The sequence below is a fragment of the Schistocerca gregaria genome, chromosome 2, assembly GCF_023897955.1.
Source record: "Schistocerca gregaria isolate iqSchGreg1 chromosome 2, iqSchGreg1.2, whole genome shotgun sequence".
Classification (NCBI taxonomy): domain Eukaryota; kingdom Metazoa; phylum Arthropoda; class Insecta; order Orthoptera; family Acrididae; genus Schistocerca; species Schistocerca gregaria.
In genome coordinates, this window is record NC_064921.1 from 101,570,206 (window position 1) to 101,591,421 (window position 21,216).

The 21,216-nt window shown below is 41.0% G+C and overlaps 1 protein-coding gene across 1 annotated transcript; it reads right to left on the reverse strand.

The window, feature by feature from the left end:
- Positions 1–579: 579 nt before the first annotated feature.
- LOC126335657 (trypsin-1-like) lies at positions 580–20,744 on the reverse strand. Its single transcript, XM_049999111.1, has 7 exons — positions 20,633–20,744; positions 20,119–20,217; positions 13,804–13,937; positions 12,358–12,449; positions 5,118–5,230; positions 1,191–1,390; positions 580–894 (listed from the first exon to the last, which is right to left on the reverse strand). The coding sequence occupies exons 1-7, from the start codon at positions 20,742–20,744 to the stop codon at positions 745–747; spliced, it is 900 nt and encodes a 299-aa protein (XP_049855068.1). The 3' UTR covers positions 580–744.
- Between the last annotated feature and the right edge of the window lie 472 nt (positions 20,745–21,216).

The window sequence follows — 21,216 nt, forward strand, 5'->3', positions numbered from 1 at the left end:
ATCTTTCGAGAACAGATACCATCTTCATATAGTTGAAGCCTACTTGGCCATTGACCTTTTGTGCGAATGCACACGATTTGCCTGAATACTTATGAGACTCGTCAGCTTAGTGTGGCGCGAGTAATGGGTGATTGGACAAATATCTATTAGGAACATTACGAATGTAGGTTTGTGGCCAATTTGGCAAGTGGGTCACATAGTAAGCGTGCAAGGGATAAGTGTTTGTAGTCACACTAGTGTCCTCGGTGGCTAAGATGGATACAGAGTCTGCCATGTAAGCAGGACATCCAGCGTTAGATCTATGGTCGGGACACACACTTTTAGCTGTCCCCACTGATAGATATCAACAACACCGGTCGGCAGTTAAGGGTTTCAATTTAATTATCATGTTATCATTTATGCGTCTGTACATGTACAGAAAATCAGTACTACTCGAATAATTTTCCCGTGGTGCGTCTTTTTGGATATATGTAAGGATACGATTCACAGTATGTGTTGAAAGTGAGAATTACGTCTTATGTAGCACGACAGTAAGGGTTGCTGTAGGAGATTGTAAAATACAGAAAAAAATGAACACCAGTTCTAGAATGGTAATTGCTAATTTTATTAGCATTGCTGTTTCAAGTTTGACATTATTTACTCAACTGAGAAGGACGACTGAACGGAATTATAGAAGATGGGAAGTAATTTATTAAAGCTGTATCTGATCATCCACATAATCATTTATAAATATGAGGTGTCGGTTCACAGATTTTGGTTGATAAAGTCTATGAAAGCAGACACTCTGGTGAAGACGGAAGGGGCACCTGGATATCCGCACGTCGGGTAAGTTACCCCCCAGGACCCAACACCGATCACAATGCCATTCTGCGCCAGGGGTCCACCTGAGTCACCCTGAAACACAGGTACGAGATATGAAGGGTGAAGCTGAAACATGTCTTTATTTCTAGAAAAACTAAGCCCACCTGACTTCGATAAGTGTTACAACTAATTGTAGTGAATATAAGATAGGCGAATAGAAATAATTCCCATACTCGCAAACGTACGTGAGTATACTCAGTTTCTTAGTCCTTAGATAAGTGAAAAATTAAGGTAAGTTTTCTAGTATCTCTAGATTAGAGTTACTAAGTTAGAATATAGACGACATATTCTGGACTAACCGAGCAGAAATACTGCAAGCAGCTACTTACATTGCAGACGGAGATGCCATCAAATAGCGGTCCCGTGCAGACCATGGTATCTGTAAGCGGATTGTCTCCAAACTCAAGGTCATCTATGTTTTGTCTGCATGTCTCGTAGTCTATGATGGTGACGTTGACGGTCTGCAGAATGTCAGGCGTGGTGGCCGTCTCTGTTGCACCCCAGCCAGATATGACCGCCGCAGATCCTCCTAGAAAAAACGGAATCGGAGCCGTGGCCCATGCAGAGCTATACCACAATAAAGACGAAGTCAATCGAGGTTGTTCGTCGTGTTTGTGGGAGTCTTTAGACGTAACTGATTTGATAATTGCAGACTTACTGGCAACCTCTTCTGTACCGACAATACTGGAGAATGTTGTACCTTATAGGGTAGTGTACCTAGAAATACATGACATATCCCGGTTGGTGTTCCAATTTAGTGATCACATAAGGGGAATGTGAGCTAGAGACCGTCTTAAGCAGGTTTTTGTCATTTTCTAATGTTTTAGTTGTTACGAGACGTGAGGTTGTGATGTGTGCAGAATTTTTAAATGTTTTCAGATCTACACATTTCTGTGCTGGGTAATAAATTCAAACTATAGGGAATGTACTATTAACTCTTGAGTTACAGTACTCATACGGAAGACAAAATGCTATATATTTTTCGAACTAGTTATGTAATACGAGAACGGTTAAGCCACGGCTCTTCGGTTGTGCACCATCTTGTACCTTGTGACGGAACAGTGATTTCTACATTAGAACTAAATTTCATCAATGTGTTGACAATTATACCTATCTTGAAAACAGAAACTTGTGTTGGTTTTCAATAGCTTAAGTTTCATAATGTACTTCACTTTTAAAAAAGGTTGGATAATATTTTTACTTAATTTGATTTCCTCTACTGATTACTGGTGTCTAGTGGAGCAACAATTTAAAAGATATACCTTTAAATGCAGTAATGAAAAAAAAATTCCCGATTGCTGTACTTTTGAATTTCAATAGAATATTTATTCCTGCATCAGGGGTTGGTAAAAAATACGAAAACACCACTAGAAAGACATTCTTTAACGTAAATGGAGATGATAACAAAGGCTGCAGTTGGCACTCTTTTCTTGTGTACAAGTAATCGTACTTGAGCAAAGTTCTTATTACGTTGCGAAGTCATCATCTGAAAAATGTTATAAGTTGCCGTGAGTGCATTGTTTCTGAGCTAAGTAAATTGTTGGTGCTGTATTGTGGGTGCTTCCGTAAATAAGGAACCCCAGGTGTCTGCTCTTTCAAGAGGCACTTTATGGAAGATTAGTGCCTCATAAAGGGAAAGACAAAGAAACATTATCCCTAATTCACAGCATGGATGAAAATGTGTGTTGAGTAATCGTGACACATCGTTACTGAAGAGGTTTTCGGTGAAAAAAAAAAAAAACAGAACGGTAGCTATAAAAGTGACTACACAACTAAATGTCGAAAGCTGTCAGCACCACAACAGCACAGCTTCATAACCAGGGACCTGCAAAGGGCATTGAAATTCGATAACTACTTTCCAGTGCCCATAACACGAAATCGTGGTGCTGAAGCCATAACACCAACACTATAGAGCAGTTGAAGAAAGTAATTTGGTCGGTTGAGTCACGTTTCGCATTGTTTCCAACTTCTGCCCGAGTTTACACCGCAGGAGTGAAGCTTGGCGTGCGGCCCCGGATCGGATCCGCCCGGCAGATTAACGACGACGGATGGTGTGCTGGCCAGCCTGGATATCGTTTTTAGGTGGTTTTCCACATCCCACTAGGTGAATGACAGGCTAGTCCCTACGTTCCGCCTCAGTCACACGCGTCGCAAACATTTGAAACACGTTCGCACTATTTCATGATTTACACTAGATGCAGACAGCTGGGATACACTCATTGCATCTCTGGGGGGAACATGGTGGCGGCAGGAAGGATATCCAGCCACCCCTAAAACTACCCTTGGCAAATCCGTTGTAATCACGCTGACCCTGCGATCGCTGACGCACTATGGCGTAAGCGAAAGAAAGAAAGCGAAAGAAGTGAAGCTTGGCGTGGGTTCGATGAGATCTGGTCAGCCGTGTTTCGGTATTCCGTCGGCCCCGATGGTTGCTCTTGAAGGTCTTATTGTGTCAAGGACTGTATGACTATTTTGTTTGATGAGGTCCATCTTATGGTACAACGTTTGTTTCCCAATTGTGACACTGCGTTCCAAGATGACAGGGTGGCTGTTCACACAGCTCGTATAGAGAGGGACAGCTTTTGTGAGGACGACGACGAACTGTCGCATCTAACCAGGCCACCACAGTCGCCAGATCTCAGTATTATCCATCTCTGTTGTTTACTTTGCGGCAAACTTGCGGTGATATTTCTGGAGGAATGGTATATGATTCCCTTGAAAGCTATTTTCTTTTTTGGGGGGCCATCAGTCTTCAGACTGGTTTGATATGGTCCGCCATGAATTCCTCTCCTGTGCCAACCTCTTCATCTCAGAGTAGCACTTGCAACCTACGTCTTGAATTAGTTGCTGGATGTATTCCATTCGGGAAGTCATTCCCTTATGTCTTAACAGATGTATCATCCTGTCCCTTTTTCTTGTCAGTGTTTCCCACATATTCCTTTCCTATGCAATTCTGCGCAGAACCTCCTCATTCGTTATCTTACTAGTCCACTTAATTATCAACATTCGCCTTTGGCACCACATATGAAATGTTTCGATTCTCTTCTGTTCCGGTTTTGCCACAATCCATGTTTCACTACCACACAATGCTGTGCTCCAAACGTGTATTCTCAGAAATTTCTTCCTCATATTAAGTCCTTTGTTTGATACCAGTAGACTTCTCTTGGCCAGGCATGCACTTTTTGCCATTACTAGCCTGCCTTTGATTTTCTCCTTACTCCGTAAATCATTGGTCATTTGGCTGCCTATGTAGTAGAACTCCTTAACTTCATCTACTTCGTGATCATCCGTCATCATGTTAAGTATCTCGCTATTCTAACTCCTGCTGCTTATCGCTACTTTGGTCTTCCTTCGATTTACTCTCAGTCCATATTCTGTTCTTATTAGTTTGTTCATTCTGTTCAGCAAACCACGTAATTCTTCTCGACTCCTACTCAGGATAGCGATGTCATGACCAAATCGTATCACTGATGTCCTTTAACATTGAATTTTAATTCCACGGCTGAATTATTTCCATGTATGCTTCCTCGATGTACAAATTGAACAGTAGAGGGGGGGGGGGGGGGGGGGGAGACTACATCAGTGTCTTACACTATTTTTAATCAGAGAGCTTCTTTTTTGATCTTTCACTCTTATTATTCTCTGTTGGCTCTTCTACATTTTGTATATTGCCCGTCTCTCCCTATAGTTGACCACTATTTTCTCAGAATTTCGAACATCTTGCACCATTTTACATTGTCGAACTATTTTTCGATGTCGGCAAATACTATGAACATGTCTTGATTTTTCCCTAGTCTTGCTTGGAAACAGTACAGGACTTTTAATTATCCATTCCATTATTTTTACTGCCAACTGTTTCTCTACACCCTAAGATGGTGATGCGTTGTGTTTGCGCTGTTTAAAATTTTTACCCACCCCTGTATATGACCTTGTTGTATCTTGAAACATATTTTCAAATTTGGAAGAATCTAACCTTTTTGGAGTAACTTATGTAATTTCGGAAAATGACATCAGCACACCGATTCAATGCAATTACTTATGTAATTGCAGTAAGAAAATGTACGAGCATCTAACTTCTATTACAGGCTTCGTTAAAGACGGAAGTCTGGAAAGTGTTAGAAGCTACTATATTCTCCCTTACTTCAGTTTTCTCTTCTAGGGACTCTCATAGCACAGTTAATAAATATTCGAAGATAAGCTGGAAACATCTTACGATCTGATTGTGAAGCAACAGCTACGGTTCTTATTTTACATACCTTCAGGGAGAGAATCAGCGCTGGGCAAGCCGATGATTTGGACGTAATCGTCCAGAGTCAGTGGGGATTGCAGTTTGAAGACGGCGATGTCGCTTGGAGCTACGACGGTACCGCTAAAGGAGAAACAAACCATTTTCTGTAAGCACTGGTGTATGTTAGCTGCTTTCTCAAGTGTGTATAAGAGATTTACAAATCGGAACAATGATTTTTTTCAAATACGAGTTTACTATTAGAAATGTCACAGACCAAAATCATCATACGATTTGATATGACTATACTTCTGAAACTATTAAATATATATAATGAATTTTGTTTTTTGATGAACGGCAAACAAAAAATTTTTTTCGCAGCTTTTCATAGGGTTTCAATATTCCCTCATTGAGATACAAGGATATGTCAACGCAATATTCAGATTGTTCCTACACGGTGGTGGGTATGTCTGGAGGTACAGCTTCCACAGCTGCTGTTATGAGATGCCTCAGTTCATTCATTGTTGTTGCTAATAGAGGCACATAAAGAGAGCCTTTTATAGACCAACACGAGAAGCAGTCACATACAATAGGGTCCGATGACCTTGGAGACCAGTAAAGCTGAATCATTTGGTCCAGTGCGACAGATCCATCGCTCAGTAATACCTTGTTTTAAAAATTCCGGCACTTCCAGATGCCAGCTCGGCGGTGCCACATCCTGTTGGTAAATGCTGTCGTTCTAGTCAGTCTCCAACTGTGGGTAAAGGAAGTTCTCAAGCATATGGAGATACGTGCTTACTGTAACAGTATTCTCAGTAAAGAATAGTGGACCATACACCTTTCCCTGTGAAACTGCACAAAACAACAGCAAATTTTGGAGAGTCCGGGGACTGATGACCACAGATGTTAAGTCCCACAGTGCTCAGAGCCATTTTGGAGAGTCCCTCTCATGTAAAACTTCATGTGGTTGTTCCGTACCCCACACTCTCACATTATAACGGTTTACCTTCCCATTTAAATAAAATGTAGCCTCGTCGCTAAACACCAAGCGTGGAAGAAAACTGTCATGCTCCATCTGGCCAAGAACGAAATTACAGAACTCCACAGGGCGTTGTTTGTCTCCTTCACGAAGAACTTGCAGTAGCTGAATTTTGTATGGTTTCATGTGAATACGTCTACGCAACACACCCCAGTAAACATCAGGGGCATGTTGAGCTGTCGAGCTGCACGGTGAACGGATTTCTGCGGACTCCTTGCGAAACTACGATGGATGCGTTCGACGTCTGTGTCAGACACTCGATGACGGCCCGGCGATTTGCCTTTACACAAACAACCTGTTACTTGGAATTGCTCATGCCATCTTCTAATGCTATGTGCTATAGGAGGATGCATGTCATGCCTAGTACGAAAGTCAAGCTGAACGATTATTACTGACCTGTACTGCTCAAAACGTAGAACCAAAACGCTTTATGTTGTCCATTTTTGATAGAACTGAAGTGGGCGTACACTGATGGTACCTAGCGGGAACCATGTAAAGCTCGACAGTTAGCTCTTTCCAACAGTACGTTGTTCATGTACACATCTCAAATAACATAATAGTTACGATTGAGGTTGTGCTGCTGGCAAAGTCCTATGAGCCGTGTGTCACTTTTGTTGGTGAATTACTTTGCGGGACAATTTCCATCTGTTTTCGTGTGCATTTTTGCACTGCCAATCTGTACATCAAAATTACCCATAAGAAGTTATTAGTCATCCTTGGGGACTTTGGACAATACTTTGTCAGGGATTGACCAGAATTTATCGCGGACTGTGGGTCTCTCTTGTTGTTCTGGTTAGTGGGGGCGTGTGTATTGATCAGTCCGTATTTTTTGTTGGCGCACTGAACACGCCAGGTCATCAGTCGGTTGTTTACTGGTGTGACTTCTCTGGTGGATTCGAGTATGGTATTATGGACCACGAAGGCCATCCCCAACAGTAGAGCGCCTTTGGCAACTTGCCTATCGGTTTTGCTCTTAAAGATGCGGTACTTGCAGTAGTCTGTGGTGTCTTCGTCTGTGATACGTGTCTCATGCAGTGCGAGGATCAATATCTTCTAATGGATCAAATGGCTCTGAGCACTATGGGACTTAACTTCTGAGGTCATCAGCCCCCAACAACTTAGAACTATTTAAACCTAACTAACCTAACGACATCACACACATCCATGCCCGAGGCATTATTCGAACCTGCGACCGTAGCGGTCACTCAGTTCCAGATTGTAGCGCCGAGAAGCGCTCGGCCACGCTGGCCGGCAGTATCTTCTAGGTTGTGCAGCTTTCCAGGCAGTATGAGGATGTTGATGTTGCCGGTGCCTCGTAAGTTGGTGTCTTGTGTGGGAGTTTCCCAGAGAACTGTGGTCGTGGCCCCCAGAAAAGCCGAGTGCGCGGTTGCCGCCTGTGGACGGGAGGATTGGTTACCACCTGGGGTATTGGTATTGTTACCTACACGAGTAAGCATTTGTGTCCAGTGGTCACCCACCTGGTTAGTCAGTTCTGAAGCATGTATTGCCGCCGCACTTACTGAGTGAAAAGAAGCTGACCATTAGCCAGTGGCTAGGACTGCAGACGCGCTTTGGGTTTCATACGTATACTCCGTTAGTCTCGAGTACTGGGCTGCCTCTTCCACCACCTACACTGATTTGAAGTCCATCTTCTCCACCGTAGATGCTGTTGAGGTCTTCACTGTAACCCAAGCAAGTGGCCCTATAACAGGGTACTATCATCCGGAACTAGATGGATCCTGGTTTTTTAACTAGGTTGATACTCCCACTCCTACCTCCTCATCATTTGCGAGATGAGGCCCCAAGCTTGCGACCGGCTATGGCAGTGTTCACAACGTTATTATTATTATTAATTTTATACTTAATATATTTATACTAGTGTACCTACATTTGTGTCAAATGTAATATCTAGTCTGTGGAGCTATGAACAAGTTGGCATGATACATATCGTAGAAACATGAAAATGAGGACTCATTTCCAAAACTTTAGAGAATATATGGTAAGTAGGCTGTTTAGCTTTTTATGTTGGTAACGCCATGTAGCGCTCTGTATGAGGATCACTGACTGTGCTGTGTGCAGTCTATGGCTGGTTTGCTTTGTTGGAATTTGCTACTGTAGTGTTGGGAAGTTGGCTGTTACCAGCGCGTAGCGTCGCGCAGTTGGAGGTGAGCCGCCAGCAGTGGTGGATGTGGGAAGAGATATGGCGGAGTTTTGAGAGCGGATGACCTGGACGTGTGTCCATCAGAGACAGTAAATTTGTAAGACTGGATGACATGAACTGAAGTCTGTATTATGACTTTTGAACACTATTAAGGTAAATACATTGTTTGTTCTTTATCAAAATCTTTCATTTGCTAAATATGCCTAACAGTCGTTCGTGACTTCAGTAGTTACAATCTTTTATTTAGCTCGCAGTACTAGCGCTCGCTATATTGCAGTAGTTCGAGTACCGAAGATTTTTGTGAGGTAAGTGATCCATGAAGAGTATAGGTTATTGTTAGTCAGGGCCTTTCTTTTGTAGGGATTATTGAAAGTCAGATTGCGTTGCGCCAAAAATATTGTGTCTCAGTTTAGTGATCATCAGAATAAGTAAAGAGAGAAACGTCTGAGTACGTACAGTTTTGCTCAGCTGTTTGAATATCAGATAACGTAAGGGGTTTACCAGCACAGTAATTCACTAATTTTTGTAAGTGGACGATCGATATGTCGACCCTTAGCCGAGGATACCTCACTGGAATCTTCAGATTTTTTCTTGTAGCTTGTGTAATTAGTGTAGGTATTGTTTATTGCTGGCTCGTAATTATTGAGAGATAATTTTTGTCATTCCTTTGTAGTTGTAGTTTTTCATTGTTGTACAGTATGTCATAATTCCTGTAACACTGATGTACATGTTTATTTCTATTCTTTTGTAAAGCCTGTATTACTACAAATGATATCTGTATTATTATGTTCTTTAATGATGTAATTTGTACCTTTGTAATTGTATTCTCATGTTATAAAATTGTAATTTACACCAGTTCATCAAATTAAGTTACATTTCACTGCACACGTTTCTGTTGGTCATAGTATATGCACAATATGTGAGAAGTTGGGACTGTTAGTGTTTGCATGTGTGTTAATAATTCAGCAAGGGACTGGTTAACAGCATTGCTGGTTCTAAGGACAATTCCAAAAACTTTGTTAGTGCGCAAGTGGTGGTTTATGGACTTGCTATATAGCACAAGACTCTTCGATGATGATTGTGCACCTGCATAGTGGCAACAGATGGCTGCTGACCATCTCTACAAGGACTATAGTGGGTTTGCACCTTTGACGGCCCACCAACACTATTATTTCTACAAGGACTGCACCTCTGGTGGCCCACCAGTACCGTAATCTCTAACAGGACTACAGTGGTCTTCTCTGTGATGACCTACCTACCAATATTCTCGAACTCTAACTCTCTTTCTAGGTCAGTGTTCATCGTGTTTAGCCTCCATTAAATGGAGTGACAAAATACAGGGCACTAGGTGCAAGGCAACAGAAGACAGTTAAACAGCAGATGTAGCAGCACAGCAGTCCTGCACAACCCCTTCAGTGGCAAAATGTTTGTTGATGTGATCTCCCCTTAGAGGAGACGGCGCTGGTGGTGCGCTAGTTAGACTTTTTGAAACTACCTATACAGTGATGTTGGTTAAGACTGCAGACATCAGACACTGCAGCCATTTACCCTGGTGGGCTCTCGTTTGCGAGTAACTGATGAAAAAAAATTCAGTGTTTTGTGTGATACTCAATAGCGTTAAGGAGGTGTCGTCGTATGTGTGATTGCGTGGTGTAATGGAAAGACGAAGAACTTCTCAAGCCGGAGCTTGTGAAGTATGCAAAATCTTTTATTTTTAAATCTTTATTGGAATTACCTGGATCACTATTTTTATTCAATTAATTGGTTTAAATGCAATTTTTTATTTCTTTTTCTTTGTCTCATAATTTTAGCCACCATAATTATGAAGTGCAATATTTTGAATATAAGTTTAGTTATATTCATGTGTTATAAAATTCAGTTATTTTAATATTTCGATCTGTCAGTAAAAACAGAAAAGATTAAATAATCTATTTATATTTGTGCAGTGAAGTCAGAAAAGTTCTTTTATTACGAGATGTGCATTTTTTTATTGGTAATCATCAGGCAAACACTTGAAACAAAACCTAAATATCCATTGCACTATGGACAAATGACACAGATGAAAAATAAATGAAAGACAGGTTCATTAGCAAAACGAAATTCAACCAAATGAGCAATAGGTGTAATGAACGCAATAATATGAATGAAAAAATAGGGTGATGAAACAAAAGAGAGGTAATGGAAATTAATACTTTTGAACACTATTAAGGTAAATGCTTTGTTTTTTCTTTATCAAAATAATTCATTTGCTAACTATGCCTATCAGTAGTTAGTGACTTCAATAGTTAGTATCTTTTATTGAGCTGGCGGTATTGGCGCTTGCTGTATTGCTGTAGTTCGAGTACCGAAGATTTTTGTGAGGTAAGTGATTCATGAAGGATATAGGTTATTGTTAGTCAGGGCCATTCTTTTGTAGGGATTATTGAAAGTCTGATTGCGTTGCGACAAATATATCGTGTGTGAGTACGTTCAGTTTTGCTCAGCTGTCTGAATATCAAAAAACGTAAGGGGTTTACCAGCACAATAATTCACTAATTTTTCCAAGGGGATGTTTCAATATGATTTCTCAGGGTTTTTGTTTCTGTTTGAGGCCTCTGACTTGTTTGATGAGTCCCGCCACGAGTTTCGCTGTGCTCCAACCTCTTCATCTCAGAGCAGTGCTTGCAACGCACGTCTTCAATTATTTGCTGGGTGTATTCCAATCTCTGTTTTCCTCCACAGTTTTTACCCTCTACAGCTCCCTCTACTACCATGGAAGTCATTTCTACGAGTCTTCTTCCTGTCAGTGTTTGCAGCCTAGGTAGCAGAATTCCATACCTTCGTCTAATTCGTGATCATCAATCCAGAGATTACGTTTCTCGCCATTCTCATTTCTCTATTTCTCATTACTTCTTTTTTCTCCGATTTGCTTTGAATCCATTTTCTGTACTCATGAGAATGTTCATTCCAATCTCATTCGCCGCATTGAGGGCCACATTAATAGTAAGTGATTCATTGTTCATCTGCACAGGGTAAATAAATCTTTTGTTAGAATTACGTTGGAAAGAAATGAAAAAGCAGTGCCAACAGCGAGACACGACACTTTGAATGCTAGCGACCGCAAAAGCAATACAATGACGCCAAAAGTTACGAAGTTGATGTTTTTTTCAAGAGTGGTTGATACCGCTACGGTTGCAGGTTCGAATCCTGTCACGGGCATGGATGTCTGTGACGTCCTTAGGTTAGTTAGGTTTAATTAGTTCTACGTTCTAAGCGACTGATGACCTGAGAAGTTAAGTCGCATAGTGCTCAGAGCCATTTGAACAGCTTTTAAGTCCTTGTCGTGCCCTATACCCTCTGTTAACCGCTGCAGTACGCGAGGGTGGGACACTTCCCGCCTATCTTTTGAATATATAGTCCTCTGATCAGTTATTTTATGTATTTATATTTTGACAAAAGTGTTTAGTGTTTATAATGCATTCTTCTACTAGTAGTAGATGACACTTTTCGCAACGAAACCATATTCTGTATTTTCAGATTCAGTACATTATTTATCAGTATCTCTTTAAAAAGTATGTTGTGATCAGAAGTCAACAGAAGTGAAAACGAAGTATGCATTTTTCTTAAACTTCCTTTTAGGATGGTCCCAACGTTTCCACACCCTCTGTTCTAGACGTTATTGAAAGTGTGCTAATATTACTAAGAGTGTGCTGAAAGGTATTTTCATCTTCTGGACTCTATTAAAACTTCAGTACCCCTTTAAAATGTAAGTGGTTAACGTATGTGGACAAAATTTCACGAAGTTTTGAAAAAAAAATTTGCGTGGACGTAAAGTATACCCATCCCCTTAGATGTCCGTTATGGGGAGTGCTTTTGTATTGTGGGGCTCATAATAAATCATATCGGTGCTAGAAATTTCGTACATTCCTCTTGTAAGTAGAACAAAACTGTTCATTTCAGTGAAGCTATAATTGCTTCATGTGACTTAAGACAATCGAGATTTATGGAAAAATATTCATATTTCGTGAATTATGAAAATAATGTAATTTTACCACTGAACTTTCAGATAGAGCGGTCAGATAGCGTACTCACCCAGGGAAGTCGGGGTGTACGATCTGCTCCGAGACTCGGATCTCCTGCTCGCTGCCCTCACTGGTGCTCAGGTCGTTCTCTCCAGCCACAGCCTGTGAACACGTTACACCGTCTACCAGATAACGGGTTTATATCACTGAGTGCATATGTGCGATGCTTGCCATATGAAATCTTATTCATCAATAAATGACATAAAATCATTGTACGAGTCCACGCTCATTATCACTAGTCAATTTACAAGGGATGTTCGTTTATTAAGGTCCGAACTGGAAACCAAGGTGAAAATCAAAAAACGTTATATTTGCGACAGTTAGCTACACGTTCCCGAAGTCGCCGCTCTGACAACTGTCGTAGCTTTCCACCAAATTTCCTCTACCCTCTTCAAAAAAAGCAGTCACCTGTGCGTTCCGTCAATTCTCTGTGCTGGTCTGCAGTCCGATGTCTGAGCCAGTAGGCAGCGGTTGATGTGAACAGAGATGAAACTCAAAGGGAGCCAACTCCGGGCTGTGTGGTAAGTAGTCAATCACATCCCATTTAAAACGCTGCATGAGCATCTTCCCTGCCATTGTAGTGTGTGGCCGAGAACTGTAATGATGATGGAAGTGCATGGCAGTTATGTCATGTGGGTAGCATGAAATCAGGTGACTCTCTCTTGGAAGGTAGTCATATTTGGCAGGCGGCATCATTTTCTAGACACCTTTACGTGTTCACTGAGCGCCCAGATGCAAAACAGTGACGTGATGCGATCTACGGGTCTAGTAGAGACATTACCCAACACCTACATGCGTAGGTTGATCGGGTTTTCACTGTGGTTTCCATTTCACGATCGATCGGACCTTAATAAAACAGTAGACCACGTACCTGTCCCTCTTGATACTATTATATTATTATTATTTTTAAATATTTATTTTTTAAATTGCAGCAGTAGCCACATAGAAAATATACTCGATACACTTTATTTCACCATACCATTTGTACACTTGTACCAGGACTCTTACTTGCTGTATGTAAAAACTTCTCCACGTTCCTTTCCTTTGCATTGAAAAATTCGTCGAAATGCTCCTTCGTTACTAAAATAACCCACTGCCAACAATGAGAATCAAACAAGCTAAAAATGGTTGTTCTTTAGCTAGAATCTGGAACAAAACTTACCTTACAACTGGATAACAGCATAACACTGTGAAAAGGTCTAAATCGGTTTCTCAATAGTTTTAAAAAGATAATCGTTGGCGTGTTCGTTATTTAGTCTCTAACTTAACTGAACATGTGAAAGTACCGACAAACAGTAATATCCGTTCGGACTCCTAACCTGCAAAACATTTGCCCTGAGGAATTCATAAATGTTGCACAACATTAAAACTAGGCATCCATTAGATCTAGATGTGACCCCAAAACTGACATAATTTATAGCTAGGTACGGTAACATTTAGTTGTAGGCAAACTCACGACGTAGTATCCAACGCCTTGATAACAGTGTCCTGCGGTAAGGATGGCAGTGGTAGAGATGATGGAGCCGCCACAGTTGTGTACCCGGTAAATGAGCAGGACGTACTGCAGAGACACTTGATATGGAATCTCACCTGTGAAAAAGATCCATGCTTAAGGTATAACACCACTGCTTGAGTTCTTTTACTGTGTCGGTGTAACTTTTGAAACAGGATGGCGACAATATCAAGTCATAAATTTGTGACCGAACTGTTTGACCTTGCTACGTCTTCCTGATACTTATTGAATCAGGGCACCCGTCCATTCCTGATGCATGTATCTGTCGGTGTGGGTGATTGTGATTACGTCCCTCCATCGCCATTTACCCTTCAGATGACATTCCATCATTAGATAAAACATCAAAAAGATATTCAATACTCTGAAGCCCTCGAGAGAGGTGGAACTAATTTTCAAACTTGATATTCAATCTGCAGCACCTGTGACTTTATTGTTGCTTGCTATGCTGTCATATATTCAGCTGTTTGAAATTCTGTCCTCGAAACCCAGATTATGTGGGAATGAGATTGACACAGAAACATGCGTAATTTTATGTGATGGCAATTATGTTTCGTTTTAATTACAGGAAGGACATGGAAATGACTATGTGACGCCAAGAGGAATATTGGAAATAACTTCGGAGAAATATAGAAATCCTGTGGCTATACCGTATTCAGTTGAGATAACCGACATTAATATGGACATTCTATTGGAAGAAGTGCCTGGAGTATTTGAGCAGTTTCGTGTAAACGAATATTATCTTTTGGATTACGACATAACACAAAGATTTTGCCGAGATTTTAAATAAACTAGAGATGAGCCATGAAGCGTGCATTTTTAATGTATACTTTCAGTACGAGTCAGGGCCCTATGTGAGGAGCAAAGCTTACGTAAAATGGCCGTAAATATTACGAGGTATGGTACTTCATATTGCAGTAGGTGTTCTTGCAGCTACATCTGCGTCATACTCCGTAAGCCACATAATGGTGTGTTGTGGAAAGAACATTCTATACTACTAACTGAGCCCTCCAACCCAGTTCCTCTCGTGAATAACACGTGGTAAGAATAATGGTTGTTATGCCTCTGTACTGGCTCTAATTTCTCATATTTTCTCCCATGGTCATTACGCGAAACGTATGTGGGGGAGAGTAATATGTTGTCCTACTTTTCCTGTAAATGGTTCTCTCGAAATTTTTAACAGTAAATCTTTTCGTGACTCACAATGCCTCTGCTGTAACGTCCGCCAGTGGAGTTTGTTATACCCATCATAATTCCGTTTTACGATAACTTTAAGCCAATAAATAATGTGATCAATTGGAGTGTCAGGAGAGATGAGACATGGGATGGTCGTTAGTATTAAAGAAGAAGGCATGTTGATCATTTTGTTATTATTTGCGTGATGAATTCTCCGAGTACATCCCTGGAAGACACTGTATCGAGGCCAGGCTACCGTTTCTCCTACATGGAAATGACAATGTACCGGCAAGAGGAATTGTGGCATCCATTTTGGAGAAATATGGAAATCCTGTGGCTACATCACATACAGTTGATTTAATCGACTTCAAGATGGACTTTCTAATGGAACTTATTCCTATAATATTGGAATAAATACATTAAGACAAGGTTACTTTTGGAATTTGGACATAACGCAAATTTTTCCCGTGATTTTTAATAAAATAGAGAGAACCATACTTCTTTTGTGTACCCTGTTAATACGAGTCCGAGCCTGCGTGAGAATCAGAGGTTAGAAATGTGATCGTAAATATTACGAGGTAATTTATCACAACATTCTCATTTCCCACGCCCGGGTTTAAGGGTTCGATTCCCGGCGGGGTCAGTGATTTTCTCTGCCTCGTGATGACTGGGTGTTGTGTGATGTCTTTAGGTTTGTTAGGTTGAAGTAGTTCTAAGTTCTAGGGGACTGATGACCATAGATGTTATGTCCCATAGTGCTCAGAGCCATTTGAATCATCTCAACATTCCTGTGTGTGAGTGTGAAGTCATGATATTGTGACTTTACAGAAAGATGATGATATCAGCGACTTAACACACAGAAACAGAATCAAATAATGTGATTACTGCAACGATATCTTTAGAGAATTATAATAACTGTCCAAGTAAGATAATTACATTCCATAACGTAGTAGTGTGTCTATCCACCAACAGACGTTATACAGGCAGAAACGATGTTCTACTCTCTTGCCAGATCCCGAACATTCAGCGTCTAGCGGATAATACAGTGCAATCAGTTTTCGTGAGATAGAAAAACCTCTAATGAAATGCGCGGGAGAACTGTCGCAATATATTCCTGCTGGCTGGCGTCACGTACAGAGACATTATCAAGTTGCCACTTATACACACACACACACACACACACACTCACACACACACACATGGAGGCCCGGCAAGAGCCAGTCAGCTACGGGAGGTTGGAAATGCTGCGGCGAAAGTAGGCAGCCAGAACGAGCTGTTTTTCGGAATTTGTACTGTCTTGGTGTACACCGTCACAAGCTGATTTAGATACGAGACCTATCACAGTGAAAAAGTTTGTGTGATTAATTTAGTGGAAAGCGTCGGTTTCACATCGGTCTTAATTACCTTAAATAATTGTCCATGGAAGCGAAGGCTAATCAGTTTCCAATGTCTGCGATGTCTGTGATACGTAATCAGCGACCCTTGAGCTTATGTGTCTACCATCTGTCCGTAAGCCCAATGATAATCTGTAACACCAAGCACAAACGTAGGGAGGCAATTCAGCTGCGTGCTCGACTCGTATCTTCGTGCTCCTACCCTAAGTTAAGGTCGTTGAACACCACACAGTAGCAGTTCTATAAGGCATTCGATATCTGTTGCAAATACCTATTGTTAGAGTAAAAATGACACACAGCTGGTGTCGCCAATAAGGACTATGGTCTATTTTACCGGTTGTACTCACTCTTGTGCTCTCGTAGAGCTCACTCTTGCACTTCCTGACTACGGAAATCTAACAGTTTGTCTCACTAACTTACTTTCAGCTATCTTGTAAGATATGGGTAATATGACCGGTGACAGACATTTAAGACTGCAGATTCTGCAAAGCAAAGTTATTATATTCCTAACGGATGTCCCGCTACCCTTTCAACACGTACATTAGGCAACGCTTACGGCAACCATCCATCAACGAAATAATCGAGAGCGAATCCGCAAGATTCAATAGGGAAACGTCTTCGGCCATACTACTTCACTAAATCGCTCCCAAACACTCGAACTATCTTTCTAGCTCAGTGTTCATCGTGTTTAGCCTCCATTAAATGGAGTGATAAAATACAGGGCACTAGGTGCAAGGCAACAGAAGACACTTAAACAGCAGATGTAGCAGCACAGCAGTCCTGCACAACCCCTTCAGTGACAAAATGTTTGTTGATGTGATCTCCCCTTAGAGGAGACGGCGCTGGTGATGCGACGGACTTTTTGAAACTACCTATACAGTGATGTTGGTTAAGACTGCAGACATCAGACACTGCAGCCATTTACCCTGGTGGGCTCTCGTTTACGAGTAACTGATGAAAAAAAATTCTGTGTTTTGTGTGATACTCAATAGCGTTAAGGAGGTGTCGTCGTGGTGTGATTGCGTGGTGTAATGGAAAGACGAAGAACTTCTCAAGCAGGAGCTTGTGAAGTATGCAAAAACTTTTATTTTTAAATCTTTATTGAAATTACCTGGATCATTATTTTTATTCAATTAATTGGTTTAAATGTAATTTTTTATTTCTTTTTATTTGTTTCATAATTTTAGCCAACATAATTATGAACTGCAATTTTTTGAATATGAGTTTAGTTATGTTCATCTGTTATAAAATTCAGTTATTTTAATATTTCGATCTGTCAGTAAGAAAACAAAAGACTAAATAATCTATTTATATTTGTGCAATGAAGTTCTTTTATTACGAGATGTGCATTTTTTATTGGTAATCATCAGGCAAACATTTAAAGGAAAACCTAAATATCTATTGCACGATGGACAAAATGACACAAATGAAAAATAAATGAAAGACAGGTTCATTAGCAAAACGAAATTCAACCAAATGAGCAATAGGTGTAATGATAGCAATAATATGGATGAAAAAACAGGGTGATGAAACAAAAGAGAGGTAATGGAAATTAATACACAAACTTAATTAAAACCACAAGAACAAAGATTTCTTGTAAAAAAAGGATGGCAGGAAGAAAACTGAGAGCAAAAAATAAGTTTATATTAGAATTAGAATTATGTGACATAGGAGAGGAAATAAAAAAATACATTAAATCTATTACATGAATTATGATCAAAGTCATTTCGATAAAGATTTAAAAATTCAAGATAGTTATTGCTCCTGATGAGATTCGAACCCACAGCTTCCTGCATGCAAATCAGTTAGCCTATCCATTATACCCCACAAAGAGACTGTTTAATGGAACTTTTCTAACGCCATTCAGTATCACACAATTCCAAACTCTTTTTTCGTCTATTACTCCCTAACGAGGAGCCACCAGGGTGAATGGCTGCAGTGCGTGATACCCGGGATCTTAATCTACATCGCCGTACAGATGATTTCAAAAACTCAATCGCACCGCTTCTCCTTCTTATTGGAGGAATATACATCATTGGAAAGAGAAAGTATCCAGTTTACTTATTTTAATATCCATTAATCCAATGCGACAGCACCTAAGGTTCGTTTATTTACTCAAGTAGCTTTATGCTGTGAATCTCATACACCTTTGGAACGGCTTTCGTAAATTTATTCAGTAACATGTACTTTATGCTCTTTATTCACAACAGGTATCGCACTTTAGTGATGACGAAGTGTCCTTTCGGCACACAAACAACTACAACAACAACAATGCAGTATATTACAGTGGATAGGCAAAATAATGTAAACACTTGTACTTTTTTAGGGATGGTTTCTTAATAAGATTGACCCTAATTTGTTCTTATACAGCTGCGATTCTTCTTGGAGTACTGTCATGAGATGATTGTATACTCTCCAGTGGAATGTTAATAAACTCTTCGATCAGGACCTCTTCTAACTCCTGTAGCGACGAGGAAGCGGAAATCTACTCCGGAGTCTGCGCTTCAATGCCGCCCACAAGGGTTCATTAATATTCAACTCCGACGACTGTGTTGGCCAGGGAAGACGCTGCAGTCCAGCGGAATGACTCTCACACTGTCCTGGCTGTGTGAATACGTGCATTACCGTCCTGAAATATGACATCATTGTGGGGAACATTTGAAACATGAGGTAGACCTGATCACCTACAGTGTTCACATAATCGTTGATTGTAACGCGGCCTGGAACCAGCAGAATACCACTGTATGGCTGCCCACAGCATCACACTTCCACCTCCATGCTTAACAGTTGGAATCAAGTAATCAGGATTTTAGGCTTCTTTTGGCGTTCTCCAGTCGTTAATTCGCCCCGAAGTTGGAAATAACGAAAACAATGACTCGCCGAACCATACGACGTGTTTCCACTGATCAGTCATGCAGGAGTTATGCTCCTGACACCATGTTTTACTCTTATTTGCGTTGGCTGTCGTTACTAACGATTTCGGTATAGCAGCTCTTACATGAATATTCGCTTTATGGAGTTCTCGGCGGACACTGGTTATGGATACAGGGTCTGCAGTCACTTTAGATGCAACTGTTTTGTGTTGTTTTGACACAGTTCGTGTTACCGTACGACGATGTCTGTTATTTAGTTTTGATTTGCGCCCAGTATGTCTTTCCATATTTTGTGTAGACTGTTATCACTGTCGAAAAAAAAAAATTCAATAATTTGGCTGTCTTGGTTACAGATGCTCCAGCTAATCGGGCACCCACAATCTGCCCTCTTTGGAACTCTGTTAGGTCTTTCAATGCACGTCGACGTTGCTCTCTGAATGCAAATACGAAGTGTGCACTACTCGTAAACAACCTGCACTGATGCCTAGTCCGTGCTGATCACGCACAATCCACCGCGAAACGTTCATTACCTGAGATGTTGACCGTGACACAATCATCCCGTTACTATCATTATTCTGCCTATCCCCTGTAGTTTCGTTTTATACAAGATTCCTCCGTTAATACTTCAGTTAGGCTCTAAGTACTGTGAGTGCACCTATTAATTTTTAAATACTATATTTCTAACAGTATCAAGACATATATGGGCACCAAAGGACCTCTCATCAGACACTGATGAGTCGTGTGGGGTGCGTGTTTAACAAAGGACACTAGCTGACATCCTATTCATCACGAGATATCGAACGGGGACGGATTCTCACCTCTGGCGGCGTCGTGTCCCCCGAAGATGCGCCCCCTGGAGACAGCGAAGCTCCGAGCGGGTCCAGTGTGGGGTAGACGACGCACTGGCAGCGTCGCACCTGCAGACAAACCGTGCATCGCTTAGCGAACCCAGCAGACATTGAATCAACGAGCCAAGAAAACCTATGTGGTCAGGAGTGAGCCATAATGTTGACGGGCAGTGTTCATGCAAATGAGCGGTTGACGTACTATTCAGAATTGCACACGACATTTATATTCTACCGCTCATTCCTCGCCCCTCCACCTATTCCTCACTGAAGCTCTCTCACGGCGAATGAGTTAAGCATCGTCGGGGCACCATTTAGAATGGAGAGTAGGAGTAGAATGGAACATAACAGTGTTACATGATCGAGTAAATTACCATCATTCGGTTATTCCAAGAAACACAGTTTGCAAGATGTAGTTTAGGTAGTTATAGTCTGTCTTCACTTGACACAAAAGCTTACTGTGTACTGTTCCACTGTGAGTACTCACCCAACACACAAGCGACGAGGGCCAAGACAAGGAATGTCTGTCTGAGCATCTTGAGGAGTCGTGCTGTGGTCACAACAGCGCACGATGCTTTATCTATGCGGCTTGTGGACATGTGACCGTTGGTTATCGTGGGAACCACGATAAATACCTGAGATATGTAGCATCTGGTCTTATCTCCGGTACTCCATTTACTATAACAACAAGTAACGGAAGTCTGGTTTTAGATAATGCATAGTTTTGCGTCATCGTGGGATATCTATCTTCCATTTCACTTACAGCAAGTGGGCGCAAATTTAGCAGTTCACTAGAGTGTATTCAGAGGGCACAAGAGTAATCTATGGACCTAGCTCGAAAATATCATTTTCCATAAAGCAAAGAGTCAGCTATTTCAGGCGCACAACGTGCAAGGATGTGAGTGTTGTTAACTGTGCATGCGACTTGTATGCTCTTACGGTAGAAGCTCTGTATAAAGCCAAAACGCACATGATTAGAGCCTTCCGAGAGGTCGAATAATTGTATGGTGTAAAGGCAAAGCAATTTCGTGAAATTCAACTTTAGCACATGGTTCATATAACTAGTAAATT

Bases quoted from the DNA above. Each gene is read 5' to 3' on its own strand.
- LOC126335657 (XM_049999111.1), bottom strand. From the start codon at position 20,744: ATGTCCACAAGCCGCATAGATAAAGCATCGTGCGCTGTTGTGACCACA. The intron at 12,450-13,803 runs GTGAGTTTGCCT...ACGTGTTCACAG, and splicing joins AAGGCGTTGGATACTACGTC to GCTGTGGCTGGAGAGAACGA. The intron at 1,391-5,117 runs GTATGTAAAATA...CGTTTTTTCTAG, and splicing joins CGCTGATTCTCTCCCTGAAG to GAGGATCTGCGGCGGTCATA.